Below are 14,225 nucleotides of genomic sequence, written 5' to 3' on the forward strand. Positions count from 1 at the left end.
AATTATCTATTCAACTACCTCTCTGAGGCAGAGCATTTTCATTCTTCTACCAGTATACATTTTTCAAAAGCTGATAATTATGCTTCCTAATACTGCACTTTCTCAGTACCCTTCCTCAAAAGACTGCAAAATCAGATCCCTGTGAGAGTCAGCTAGGAATGCAGACACAGGATGTGAGCTGGCCTGGGCATGGAAGCCCTTGGCAGGACCTGTGCACTCACAACAGCCTGGTCAAGTCCCTGTCTCAGCCACCTGTCACCTCCCAGTGACAGGGCGCCATCTGCTGGTGGGAACAGGAGAAAAGTGGCCAAAGTGAGGTGAACCTGGGTGGAGGGAGGGAAGGCGGGCGAGGAAGGAGGAAAGTCGGGGAACACATCCCTTCTCTCATTAGCCTTGGCCTCCCCACTTAGTTATCTCACAGCTCCTAGCCTAGTCGCTCAGTTTCCTGAGGATGGATCAAGACCATGTTCCTATTCATTCCTGCTCTCTCTCCCTCTCCACCGCCCCCTTTCTCTCTCACACACATACACACACAGAGCTATCCAGAGGCCTGCCTAGCCCCCCTGAACCCGCCAGAAGAAGGAAGTTCCAGGTCGTAAATAGTAACAGTGGTTCCCAAAATTCGAGGCAGGGGAGAATCACACAGGTTCATGTTAAAATGCAGATTGCTTTGCACCCTCTGAGATTCTACTTTGAAAGCAGAAGCAGCTCATGGGGGCTGCCCCACCTTCTCCTTACCACCTGAGACATCCTACATGGTCAGGCAGACATTACTTTCCTCCTTTCAGGGAATGGGGTAGGTCAACTGTGGTTCCAAAACAATGTGAGACGAGAGGCAAGGTAAGGGGGAAGAGGGAGCTTCAAGTTGCTGGGGTATCTGAGTTCTCCTCTTCCTCGACCCCCAGATGCTCAAGGGAGGCAGTGGGGTACACGGGGGAAGGCAGGGCTAAGCCGCACAGAGCTGTGCTGAACTCTGGCTCCACCTCTAAACTGTTGTATCACCAGCAGGTCGCCCAACCCTCAGCCCCAGGATCTATAAAACAGGGAAACTCCTACTTCCAAAGCAACATGGCAGAGAGAAGCTGAACAGTTTCATGCTACGGAACACTTAGAAACACTGGATAAAAAAGTTCCATGCCTCAGTTTCTTCATCTGTAAAATGAGGATGTTAATACCACCTCTGTCATAAAAATTCGTGTGAGGATTAAGTGAGTCAAAACCAGTAAAGTGCTGATGACGATGCCTGGCATTTAATAAGAGTGAGCCCCAGGAGTCAAATAATTGAGAGAAATTTCAAAGAGAGAGTGATAGGCAGGTATTGATGCTTTGCTGGCCAGGGCTGGTATGACAGTCTGGGCAACCAGGTGCTAAGGTTTAAAGGCCCAGAAGGGAGCAGAAAGGCAGCTCTGGACCTGCTTCAGGTGGGAAGCAGAAGCTGAAGACTCCTGCAGAAAGCTGGGATTCTGAAGGACTGCCTTTAGTGCAAGAGTGAACTAGGGAGGAAATACACTTTTTGATCATTTGAAAGCTGTTTGGTCTTTGCCCAAGCACTGAAAGAATAAAAGATCCCCTAAGATTCCACATCACAGGCTTCTAGAGTGGCAGGTGGTCCTTTCCCTAAAATCTATTCTTCTCTACTTGTAAAAGTAACATATTCATCAAAGAACATTCAGAAAATGCAGAATAGTATCTTCTAATATCCATTTGCGCTTATTTCTTTCCAATTTTTATCTATGTATATATACATGTTTAACGTAATTAGCATCTTACCATCTATATAGTTTGGGATCCTTATTCTTTTCCAGTTCACATTATACATGAGAATTTGCCACTCTTCATTCAAGCACATAATGAAATTTTACGTGCTATGGTTAATAGCTACATAAATTGCACAATATAGCTGTAACAAACATTACTGAAGCCATTTTCCAGTGCTGGTTTTATCGGCTGCTTCAGATTGCTATTTTATATGACACCTATATTGGGTTACTTCACTTCTCTTTCAAGACCCACTTCAATCCACACCTCCTCCATAAAGCCTTCCCAGATTCCTTCAACACCCATCAATATCTCCCGCCTCTGAATTATGACCCCACCTGTGAACCATCCGACACAACTCAGCACGGAGCCCATGTGTCACTCACTGCTCTCACAGCGGCAGGCCAATCTCAGGTGCAGAAGTCCACTGCACATATCCCTGGGAGCCCCCCAGCACCTTGCACACAGCAGGTGCTTGATACATGCTGACTCCTTAGACCCCAGACCCCTCAGATCACATGAGCCTGATGAGCTCCACCTGCCAAAAGGTCAGGATTGCTTGTCCACAATGGCCAGCTCCAACATCCTGCTTCTTTGCTGGGCACTAACTTTAAAGACCCAGCCACCTCCATGGGAAAGTCTCGAGCTTTGGCCAAGACCACCAAGGCTCAAGCGGTTAACTCCTCTCCCAAGTTGGCCAGAGCTTTGCGGTGCTCACAACCCCGGCGATCAGCAGCCATCTGCCCCCCACCCCGGGACAGAGTGGTGGGGAGAGGGCCCAGTCCTCATCTGAAGACCAAGGCCAGTCACACTAGGCTAGTCATGCCTGGTATCATCCACCATGGGGAGGTTGTGAAAATTCAACTAGGCAGCACTTGTGAAGCACCTGCACAGGGCCTGGTACCAGGGCTACTCGGCAGGGCCAGCCACTGTCACCTGGTCCAAGGGCACATACATACATACTTGGCATCATCGGCAGTCTGAGAGCAGGCAGACGGGCTTCCGGTGGATGGAACCCCTCACTCAGTGTTTTTCAACTTCTTTGCCCATGACCTATAGTAAGAAATATGTCTCATGCTAAGACCCTGTATACACAAACTAATCACACGGGCAGTAAAAGTCCACGGAATGCTGCTCCTCACGACAAGGGGTGCACACTGATACTGTCTCTATCTCATTTCCAGGCTGATTCCACGAACTGTGTACAGGGCGCCCTGCAGCTGGACAGGCCATGCCCTCACTCACCCAGGGTGTCAGAGCCGCTCTCCACCGTCTCGTTGACCTTCCTTGCAACTCTGGCCACAGCCTCACCCATCTTCCTCAGCATGCAGACGCGGGTGTCCTGCCGCCAGCCACCCGGCTGGTCTGCCACTCACAAGGGGACCTGCTGCCTGGGGAAGACACGGGGCTGTGAAGCACTCGCCCACCAGGCACGGACCCACCCCAATCCATCCTCCTCAGGGACCCAGGCTGTGAGAAAGGCCAAAGAAGAGAGATTTAGCAACTAGATGGAAATAAAAAAATCTAGGTGTCCTAACTCCCAGCGTAGGAGTTTTCCTACCATACCTGCTCCCTCTTTCCCCATCTCCAGTACTCATCCTCAATAACCACAAACATGTATGAAGCATCTACTAGGCAGAGCATAAGAATGAAGAGAACAGAAATGCAGCAAATAGCTTTGACTTGTGATTCTGATAAAGACGAGTTTTCTAAGGCACATCACTGAGGTAATCCTGGCCTTACAGCAGAGAAGAAAGGGAAGGTAAATCTCCAAGCTGTCCAGGGTCTGTGCTAACCTGAGCAGGGTCTAGGATGATCACTTTCAACTGGGCACTGTGTCTGCAATTCTACTAGTTGCCACCAGGTGGGGGAAGTGGTTCCCTAGGCCATAGAGCCCGTTGATGAAAACTAGTCAGATTAAAAACCACCTCCCGTGGCAAGCTTGGACACTCACCCTAAGTGTGGGTCAGAGACTGCACATCAAGGCAGGAACGGAAATAGCCTGCAAAGTCTGGGTATCAGAGCAAGTCACTAGGAGGAGGGGCCCCTTACATTCCAGAGGATGCTCTGGGTACAGCACAGATGTGCCCTAGACCTCCAAGAGATTCTGGCTGCCCAGTCTCATGCGGTTCCATGAAAGAAAAATCATGCCAGCCAGTGGGAGCAATCAGTGTACAAGGTAGCTCTCCTGGAACCAGACCCCAACCACAGGGCCCCAAGACAACCCAACCCCATAGGCCCAAGTTCTGGGCTCCTTGAGCTATCTGGTCAATCCTACAAGGGTAGTGGTAGCAGAAAATCAGAGTGTCCTAAAGGGGAGAAACAGGAACCACCAGCCCACATGGGTCTGTTCTGGGCTTGGGGTTCCAGGCACCAGAGGGCAGCCTTAGAAAATTTCAAGGGAAGCACTTCAGACCCTGGAGACCCTTTGGCACAGGGTCACACTACTACTGTCCCAGCAAGATATCCCTCTCCAGACATCCCCAACTTCTGTTTCCTCAGAGTGTTCACCATAGTCCCAGGAAATGTTTAAATCCAACAAACATGTCCTGGGCCCTTCTATAAGGCCCACACTGAGCAAGTGAAGGTACAGAGACTTGGCATCAGCCAGAATTAGCTTCCCATCAGGTAAGAGAGACTCAGTGACAAGAGGTAGAATGAGCAAGATGCTAGAGGCCACAATGCCAGGCCTGAGGAACACATGTGACCTCTGCCATGAAGGCACATGGCATGGCTGGGAAAAGGGAACAGAGGCAGGGACTGAGCAGAAGTACCCAAAATGATCAGAAGGAGGGAGACAGGCAATCAGTCTAGGGAGGGGCTAGAGGCCCTCCTATAAGTCTACCTTCTGTTTCTCTGCCAGGAACTAGGGAAAGGTTTTTGAGGAGAGCAGCCTAATCCAGCCACACTTTTGGAAAATTACCAGTGTTGTGAGCAGTTCCATTTGTAAGCAGGAAATACCACCTTTCTTGCTGGGTTGTTTTGAGAAGAAAATGATACATAGCTTTTGAGAAAGGTCTTTGCAAACTGTTAAGCACTTCCCACACTAAATATGTGATCAAACAGGTACAGACAGAAACTTAGGATATAATAAATGGAATGCCAGAAAAAAGCTGTCCTGCTTTGTGAGAGCTAGCAATACATACGGCCCACCTGTATCTATAACCTGGTTTTACCTGGATACAAGGTTGGGAGAGGGGTGATTTTTGCTTAAACCCTGACCGCAGCCTCCTGCTACGGCTCCCACCCTCATTAGGGAGAACTCTACCTTATCTGAAGCCCCGAGATCTCTGCAAAGGAGCTGCTGCGACACCCCGTCCGCACCAGCTGCTCCTATATTTAGTTACTGGTGTGGTCACTTGGGAACTTTAGAGCCTGGCAGTCGCTCCAAAGGGCAACTCGAGCCTCCGGAGCCATGTGTGCAAGCTCCCCTCACCGCCGGCTCCAGCGGGTCCGCTGGACCATGCCAAGCGAAGGAGCCACTGCGGAGGTGAGAGGCAGCCGGCTGGATTGCACCCAAGTAGCCCGCTCGAGGGCAGTCAGAGTCGACCCACTTTTCCACCCAAGGGAAAGAAGCCCGCTGGGGTGTGTGCGGGATGGGCTTGGCTCCTTGTTTTTAAGTCTTGGGGTTCTCAGCGCCCCGCGCGTGCTTCTCGGAGGGCATCTAAGCATTCTTGGGCTGCGCCTTCCAGGACTGAGCGCAATGGTGAGGCCAGGATCCCAAGGCCTCGCGCAAGGGGCCTGCCTCACCATCTATCCCACCCTCCAGCGTCCGCAGCCAATGGCTCTTCGTTGCCTGCCCTCCGCTCGCCAGGCAGGCGGGGACTGGGGAGAATAAAGCAAAGGGGAGAACGCTGGTGATTGCAGAGGGTCGGGGATTCCCTGCTCCCCGGAAATAGAGAGGCACGCTCTGGGACAGGGGTCTGCAGCTCCCCAGAGCGGAAGCCTATCCTGAAAGTGTGGCTTCAGGGACGAAATTTACAACAGCCTCTCCCAGCAGGGGCGCCTCCCGCAGGGAACGGAGACCCCCTCCGGACGGCTTCCCCGGGCTCCCTATTCCTTGGTACCGCTGCGCCCGCTCCCCCGAGCCAGCCAGGGTCCAGCCTCACTCTGCAAGCCAGAGCCGGCGCGGCGCGAGGACCCCTTGGCACTGTAAAAGCCGCAGCTGGTGCACCGCTGCTCCTTCCACAGGGTGACCTGGGGGAGGGGAGGGTGCGCTCCGGAAACAGGGATACTTCTCTCCCTCTCTCCCCCAGCCCCTCCAGCGCTCAGCCTCAGACTACGTTTACTTTGCGGAGCACGAAGGTGGGGCCCCGTTCTGGGCCGCTCTCTGCTTCACTTACGGCGACAATGCCTCCTAGCGCCCTGCGCAGCGCAGTCACGCTCCCTCGGCCGCCGGCGGCGCCCCATGCAACAGCGGTTCATTGGAGCCGGCCGGGAGGGGCGCGAGAGGCAGCGGGCTCTGAGCACAAGGCCGTTCCGCCAATCGCCGCGCCAGGAGCGGCGCCGGGGCGGGAGCAGGCCGCAGGCCAGGCAGCGCGCGTCCAATCAGCGCATCGGTCCTCACGCCGCTCCCGGGAGCGGCACGCCCGGAAAGGCGGCCGGCGCGCTCTCGTCTACAGGGTGGATCCGCTTTGTGTTAGGCTTCTAAAGGGAAAATGCTTGGGAGCGCGGAGTGTAGACGGGAACGTGGAGCAGATCCCAGGATCATTAGGACTGTGTCTCAGGGGAGCGGAGTTGAATTAGTCAGATCAGGGTACTTTGAGAAACGAGAAGATAGGGAATAGGAAGCTTTTCCAGCGATGTCTTGCAGGCACCCATTCAGGTTTTTACAGACAATAATTCTGGCTACACTAAATTACTTCACCCCTGTAAATCCCAATGTTCTACTCTATAAGATAGGAATTAAAATGTATACACACCTACTTCACAGGGTCACTGTCAGGATTAATACATGAAAAGTTTAGTGCTTGAATCATGAAGGTCTCTCAAGGCTGAGGCTCAAAACTGTCAGTGTCATTTCCATAGTTGTATTGACTTAACCAAGTCAGAATGTCCCCCAGATTCAAAGTGGAGAAATCAGCTCCATCTCCTGATGGCAGGAGCAGCAAAGTTAATGGCAAGGAACACGGATACAGGGACGGATAGAGAATTGGGGCTGTTTTGTAGCTTACTGCAGTGCTCAGTAAATATTCCCACAATGTCTAACACATAGTGGGTGCTCGGTAAGTATTTATCAACAGTCACAATATTTACAGACTTCATTCAATGTAATTAATTGGCAAAATTTTATCCCTCACTCATGAGTATCCATTACCACCTTCAGTTTCAGAAGAGCAAATGAGGGATCAGGAAGACAGGGCCTTGCAGGAGGAAACCCCACTGAGGCTTCTCTGTGAAGAAGTTTAGCTGGCCTCAAACAGCCTCCTCTGAAGGGAGCCAGAGCATCTTTATAGGACTGGGTCCCTTATGGACCAGGTCCAAGCCTGGTCTCCTCATTGGGAGCCATATATCTTTACCTATGAACAGAGAGAGACTTAGATGTTAGCCAGCACTTGCACATGTAGCCCATGTTAAGCCTGATAGCCTTGTCAGTTGCCTGCTAGATAGGAAACAATTTGGTGTGATGGCAAAATTGTTATCTAGCTATTTCCTGGAGGATCTACCCCTCCACCGAGCAGGATAAATTCTCACGGCACTTGTGGAAGGGACATACCCTGTGGACAGAGCCAGCAGCTAATCTCCTATGACTGAGAGCCCTGATGGGGAACAATTCACATCAGAGAATTACTAGAATCAGTCTCCAGGCCTGGTGTGGTTTGAATTGTGTCCCCTCAAAAAGATACGTTGGAATCTTAACCCCCGGGCCTCAGATTGCAACCTTCTTTTGAGATAGGGTCTCTATAGAGGTAATCAAATTAAAATGAGATCAGCGGGTAGACCCTAATCCAATATGACTGATATCCTTGTAAAAAGAGGAAATTTGGACACAGACACACATAAAGGGATGACAATGTGAAGGGCCACAGGGAGAAGAGCCCCATTTACAAGTCAAGGGTTGAGACCTGGAACAGATCCTTTTCTCACCTTCATCACCTTGATTTGTCAACCCTGCTGACACCTGATTTCAGACTTCTAGTCTCCAGAACTGCAAGACAGCAAACTATTGTTGCTAAGCCGCCTAGTTTTGGGAACTCTGTTACTAAATTAATACAAGGCCTTCAATCTCTCCTTTTCTATTCTATTCTCCTCATATTTGTCTTTATTGTACACTAGGGTAGAAACAAAATATGAAGTCTCAGTGACATGGGTGAGTCAGACTCCATGCAACATCCTTTGCCTCCCTGAGTCCTTCACCTGGGGCCACAACTCTGCCTGGAGCTAAGTGACCAATAGCCAAGAGCTCAAGGTCACTCCAAATCACTGCCACCGGAAACAGACAAATGGTTCACCCCTGTCCCTCTTTTAGAAAGTTCAGCCTGGTGAGAGGTATCCACCATGGGCCCAACCCAGGTACTGCAAGGTTTGCAAAGATGATCAAGAAGTAGTCAGTACTCTTGAAACATTATGCTGTACAGCAGAAATTGACACAACATTGTAAACTAACTATACTTCAATACATACATATGTATATAAAAAAGAAGCAGTCAGTACCCTCAAGACACTGGTACTTTGTTATGGGGAATAATATTCATATAAAAAGTGACTATAATAAGTGTTTCTTACCAATGCTAGGCTACCTTCTGGATATTTGCTATATCTGAGCCCAAATACCACCATCCCCTCCCCCCCAGTGGTGAGCTTGAGTCACCTGGATGGACTTAGAGAGGGTGTCTGCACATCTTTTCCCAACTCTGCATTCAGTGGCATCACCTAGGTTATTGGAAATAGGCATAGTGGGAGAATTTACAGTATGGAAGTCAGCACACACCACAAATCAGGACTTTTTTTCTGCGAGAGACAGTTTACTTCCTTTTTCCTTTAAATTGACTCACTTTTTAGCGTAAAGATGTTTATTTTTAAAAAGGAAACTTTATATCATTACTACAAATGGAAACTATCATTTGACATGGATAGAAAATAACCTTAAAAATAAACATCTTTTTAGCGTAAAGATGTTTATTTTTAAAAAGGAAACTTTATATCATTACTACAAATGGAAACTATCATTTGACATGGATAGAAAATAACCTTAAAAATAAACAGTAAATTGCAATGAAAGTGGAAAACATTAAAAAATATATATAATTAAAATGAATCAGTGTTATTAAATTATAGCAAATTGTTGCCTGCTAAAAAAAATAATAAAATAAAATAAAATAAAATAAAATAAAATGTCAAACATGAAAAAAAAAATTGTTGCCTGCTAAAGGTCTGCTCCAAAGCTGTTCTCTTTGTTACAAAAGGAGTCTAGCAAGTGTGAGGGAGATGGTAAAGCACACCAGTGCCTTGGTCAATACAAAATGACTGAATGAGATTTGAAAAGGGAATAACTCTCTCACATCAGTGCTCCTGGACCTCTGAGAATTCAGTTCCTTGGGAAAACCGGCGTATTGCAACCACGAGAAATTTGAGTTCAGCAGTACCAAGTAAAGATTTTCAAGAACAGGCTGCTGTCAATGTGCCCATCAGTTGCATGGGAGTAGAAGGATATCTGAATAAGTCTTAAAGGATGGGCTGGATTTCAACAGGCACAGAAGAACAAGAAGGAGGTAAGAGTGGGAAAGGAGTCGGGAAGGGAAGACCTACTGGAGGAGGACATGCTAGTTTAGGGATGAATAAAGAGGAGGAGGATTTAAGATATATTGCAAAGGATGTTAAGAGGATGTCCATCTGGGGCTATCCAACAAAGTCCTGGAAGTAGAAGTCAGGAGATTCAGAGAGAGACCAGGGCTGGTGGTCAAGGCTGCAGTCTCATAGGCTGAAAGAGGAACAGGTTGAGGGGTGGAGGGTGGTCAAGAGTTTAGCATGTCCAACACTGTGTTTGAGATGAGACAGACACAGCCACCAGGGTGTCAATAACAATGCCAACACTTACCTCCTGTTGAGTCACCTGGCGCCACGCTGGGAGCCACACTTCACAGGCATTTTCTTACAGGCTGCAGAAGACCACCCTGTGAGGTAACAACTAGTGTTATCTCCATTTTGGGGTTGTGAAAAATGAGCACAGAGACTAAATGACTTGCCGAGTCACATGGCTTGTACACGGCAGAGTCAGGATTCAAATCCTGTCTATCTGACTCCATCCACAGGGGTGTCGATTCCTGGAGCTACCCCTGGGAATAAGTCAGGAGAGGAGGCAGAGGCCGGAGAAGGGGAGAGTCCCATGCAGTACTATACAGGGCCTTTAAGCCATCACATCCTCCCTCCCAGTGCCCTCAGGGAAGACAGCATCCTCAACAGGCTTTTCCCAGCCTGTCTGTAGATTCAGACATGTCTGGACCTGTCCGTCTGGGAGGTTTGTTGGGTGAGCGTCTGTGGAGCTATTTGCACAAGAAATCAGAGAGCCTCATGGGAAAGTGCTCCCCATAAGGAAAGAAGATAGCAAGGTGCTTACCCCAAGCACAATGGGTCACCTTTGGAAAAGAGGGACAGTTAAAAACATTTTAAATAGTGTTTTTTCTCCCTGACTACAAAAATGTTACTTGCAGAGGGCAGAAAATTTGCAAAACACAAAAAACCACAATGGAATAAAATCACCTATAACCCTATCTCTCAAAGGGAGATAGCTTCTGTTATCACTGGGATGCATGTCCCTCCAGTCTTGTCTCTATCTATACACTTTTTCAAGAAAATGGTCACTTTGCACATATGGTTTAGAAATCTGTTTATTTCCATAGGAAGAATTCCTAGCAATGAATTCCTAGCAATTACAACAAAAACAAGCATATATTTAAGTTTTTTAACGAAAATGCTATGACCTCTGGCAGGGCTGAGACTAGGGAAAGGTACCAAAGGCTTCCAAAGTACAAAATTTAAGGAGGGCACATATGCCCACAGCCACAGAAAGTTGAACTCTGACAGCAGGTATCTGCAGCAAAGTTAGGGTCTATTTGCAGGGCACCTAGCAAGGGAGTGGAAGATGAGTGTCAGATCCACTCCATCTTGGTCTTTGAGTTTGGAATGTTTTATGCGGCAAGAACAAAGAGACTAGGATTAATCATCGTCTTGTGACATTTCTTAATCATGATTTCGGGAGTTAGAATATCTCTGGTTTATAATTTTCTGGCCAGGTGGTCCATGGCTCGGGGGTCTGTTAGCTCAGCTCGCCCTGGAGAAACAGCCTGAGTTTGTACATTAATGATGATTTCTACAGCAGTAATTTTAGTACATTAATGATGTTATCGACAACAGCAATCTTAGTCATCTGGCTCTGCTGGCTGGGTGTTCAGTTAGCACAGGACTGAGGTCGGGACAAGAAAGGGACTGAGTTCAGAGGAGGCTAGCAAGAAAATGCATTTGGATAGAGAGATTAATCACAGACTTTGTAAGGGAACTCAGTTTTAGGGGGGCTTGGTTTCACACTCACTCTCTGCTGCCAATCCTACACAGCCATGGCCTGAAAGTGCCTCTTTAGGTCTTGCCTCACCCTAGCCCCACCCCTAGCTTCGGCGTCCTAATGAGAAACTGAAAACCAAAGACAGGACTGCTCTGTGACTTGGAAACAAAGCTAGAGTGGAGAGTGTTCTCCCTAACAAGTGTTGAAGGACAAGTATATCAAAAACACACACAGGACACCCCTAATTTATTCTCAGGGAGCATATCAATTAGGTTACATCTAGGCTGCTATAAAAAAAAAAGACCTCCAAATGCTTCAGCTTAAATGAAATAGTCTGTTTCTTCTATGAAACAGGTGATCTAGGGAAGCTCTGCTCCAAAAGGTCATCAAAAAACCAAGATGGTCAGTTACTCTATCATCTTCAATATGTTCCTTTCTTCTCTGGGTCCAAGGCTGCTATTGCAGTTATACTATTTCCGAGCTGGCAGGAAGAGGAAAAGAAATATGTCTAGAGTAAGCCACTTTGCCTTTAAGGAGATGACCCAGATGTTACACGCAGCAGTCTCTTTTACGTCGTGTAGCCTGGACTTGGTCATGTGACCATGCCTAACTGCAAGGGAGGCTGGGAAATGTAGTCTATGGCTGAATGTTCACGGGCCTGGCTAAAACTTGTGAAAAGGGGAAAAGGACACTGAGGAACAATTAGTGGTCTCTGTCCAAGGGAGGGATTTGGGGTTGGGGGAAAGCACTTACGGTTTGGGGGTGGATGAGGGGGCAGCTATCAATTAAACAATCACACAGTTATAACTGTGTAAGTCATAGGGTAGTAAGGCACACAATGGCATGAGAGCCTCTAACCAGGAGATTGGGCCTTGGCATCTTGGTTGATGAGAAGACTCATCTCAGTGGGATGGGAATGATAAGGGATGAGTAGGAGTAAACTAGGTGAATGTTCGAGAATATACTGGTTTTCTATGCTGCATATAGAAAACAGTAACACATTTACACAGCTTTCTCTTTTTTAAACAACAAACTTACCGACTTAAAAATAATACATTTTCTATCTCACAGTCTCTGTGGGTCAGGAGTCCCAGCACGACTTAGCTGGGTCCTCTGCAAGGCTGCAGTCAAGGTGTGAGGCAGGGTTGTGTTCTCACATGGAGGCCTGACTGGGGAAGGGTCACCTCCAGGCTCCCTCAGGTTGTTGACAGAATTCATTTTCTGATGACTGTAGGACTCAGAGTAGCTTGCTTCTTCAAAACCAGCAACAGGGAGAGAGGCTCTAGCAAGATGAAGTCTTATATAACTTAATCACAAAAGGGACATTCTCTCACCTTTGCCATATTCTATGGGTTAGAAGCAAGTCACAGGTCCCACCCACACTTGTGGATGTGAACACCAGAAGTTAGGGGTCATGGGGGTCACCTTAAAGTCTGCTCATCACAGAGAACAACCAGGCAACGAGAATAGCATGTGCAAAGGTCCTGTGACAGGAGGGAGCATGGTCTGTGTGAGGAACAGGAGCACAGAAAGTGAGATGGAGAAAGGCAGGAGATGAAGCCGGACTATGGAGGGCCTTATTCTAAATCCCAAGAGGTACAGGAAGCCATGGAAGAGAGGGTTGTGGTGCAATACAATACACACTGCCAGCCATTGCTACCCCAGGGCTTCCAAGGCTAACTCAGTGTGGACAGAAAAATAACTCCATCTAAATTCAGCCAGAAGACCTGGATGCAAGGAGTCCTCACCACAGTAGGTGGATCCCATGGAAGCTTCATAAGGTTTGCCCTCATTCACCCCTGAATCTGGAGTCAGGGCCGTACCAAGAGCTCAGTAGATATTTCCAAATGAATTTACTGATGGAGACATGGAAGCCAAGTGGCTTGTCCAGAGCCTGCTTGGAGAATCAGATCCCCAGTTATCAAGTTCAGTCTTCTACCTTGAACTCGACAGTACCCACCCAATCATGGCAAAGGATTCCCATCAAAAAACCTGGGCTCCACCCAAGAGAAGTCAGAAGCTCCTGGGGCAGGGTGCTTCTTGACTCAATTTGGCAACCACCCATTCTTGGCTGCTAGGCTCTGTACACTGTGTGCCTTGCCTTTGGGCTGTGGCTGGCATAGGGTGTGGTCCACCATTCATTGTAGATGACAGTGCATTTCCATTTTAAAAGTGCTCTCTGGTTGGAGCTTAAGCTACCCAAACCAGCACATGCCACTGGATGTGGTATGGCATTAGGTATACTGCCCAGTTTCACTCTGCAGGCCAGAGGTGACAGAGGAAGGGTTGTACCTATCAGAAATCTACTAAATACTGGGATGGAGAGAGAAGGACAGGAACTACAGGGGTGGAACTGCAGTAAATAGGCAAATAATAAACTGGCTTCAACAGAGGACTTATTAATACCAAAGTCACTGTGAACAGACCGTACCTCATTTTCTGAAGTCTACAACCACAGACTTTGGCTGATATTGCCTGATATGTCCTCCGAAGGAGGAAACACTGAGACTGAAGCATGGCCCCCACAGTCAGACATGCTGTTCTCCAGTCTGCCCCTCTTCTCCAAGCCTCATGGGCCCCAGCATCCTTTTGGACCCAGACTGGTGCCTAACCACCATTCTCATTGGCTAAACCTTGGCTGGGCCTGACATTAAATCCTCTAAAGAGTACGCTCTGAATGAGGACCTCCTCCTCCTATTTTTCAGATGCAAGAACAGGTTGAGACTCTTGGTCACACAGCAAGTGGGTGGGAGAGCCAGCATTTGAAACAAAGCACACGTGAAGTCAAAGGCTATGCACAGTGGACTGTTCCCAACCACAGCAAGAGGCTAGAGAATTTCCAGAGACACATCAGGTGACCTTGAGCAAGCTAGCTTCTCTGAGGCTGCTTCCTTATCTGTAAAACAGGCAAATAATACCCACCTGGTATGGAAGTTGGGCATATTAGAGATAAGATCTCTAGAAGGCC

The 14,225-nt window shown here is 48.2% G+C and overlaps 1 protein-coding gene across 5 annotated transcripts in view; it reads right to left on the reverse strand.

Annotated features, from left to right (window-relative positions):
* The window catches only part of LRRC20 (leucine rich repeat containing 20), a 58,976-nt gene extending 52,751 nt beyond the window's left edge, over positions 1–6,225 (reverse strand). For 3 of the 5 annotated variants that reach the window (XR_012510290.1, XM_074374135.1, XM_045514218.2), the window contains exons 1-2: positions 6,102–6,225; positions 3,004–3,149 (exon numbers count right to left, since the gene is read on the reverse strand). Coding sequence is in view for 4 of the 5 variants with exons in the window: in XM_074374135.1 (XP_074230236.1) it covers positions 3,004–3,085 (82 nt within the window). In the remaining variant the exon portion in view is untranslated. Of the gene's footprint in view, positions 1–2,721; positions 2,747–3,003; positions 3,150–5,026; positions 5,094–6,101 lie in introns of those variants that run through there. The other 2 variants (XM_045514219.2, XM_045514221.2) reach the window with 2 other exon arrangements.
* Between the last annotated feature and the right edge of the window lie 8,000 nt (positions 6,226–14,225).

This window comes from Camelus bactrianus, chromosome 11 (assembly GCF_048773025.1).
Source record: "Camelus bactrianus isolate YW-2024 breed Bactrian camel chromosome 11, ASM4877302v1, whole genome shotgun sequence".
Taxonomy (NCBI): Eukaryota; Metazoa; Chordata; class Mammalia; order Artiodactyla; family Camelidae; genus Camelus; species Camelus bactrianus.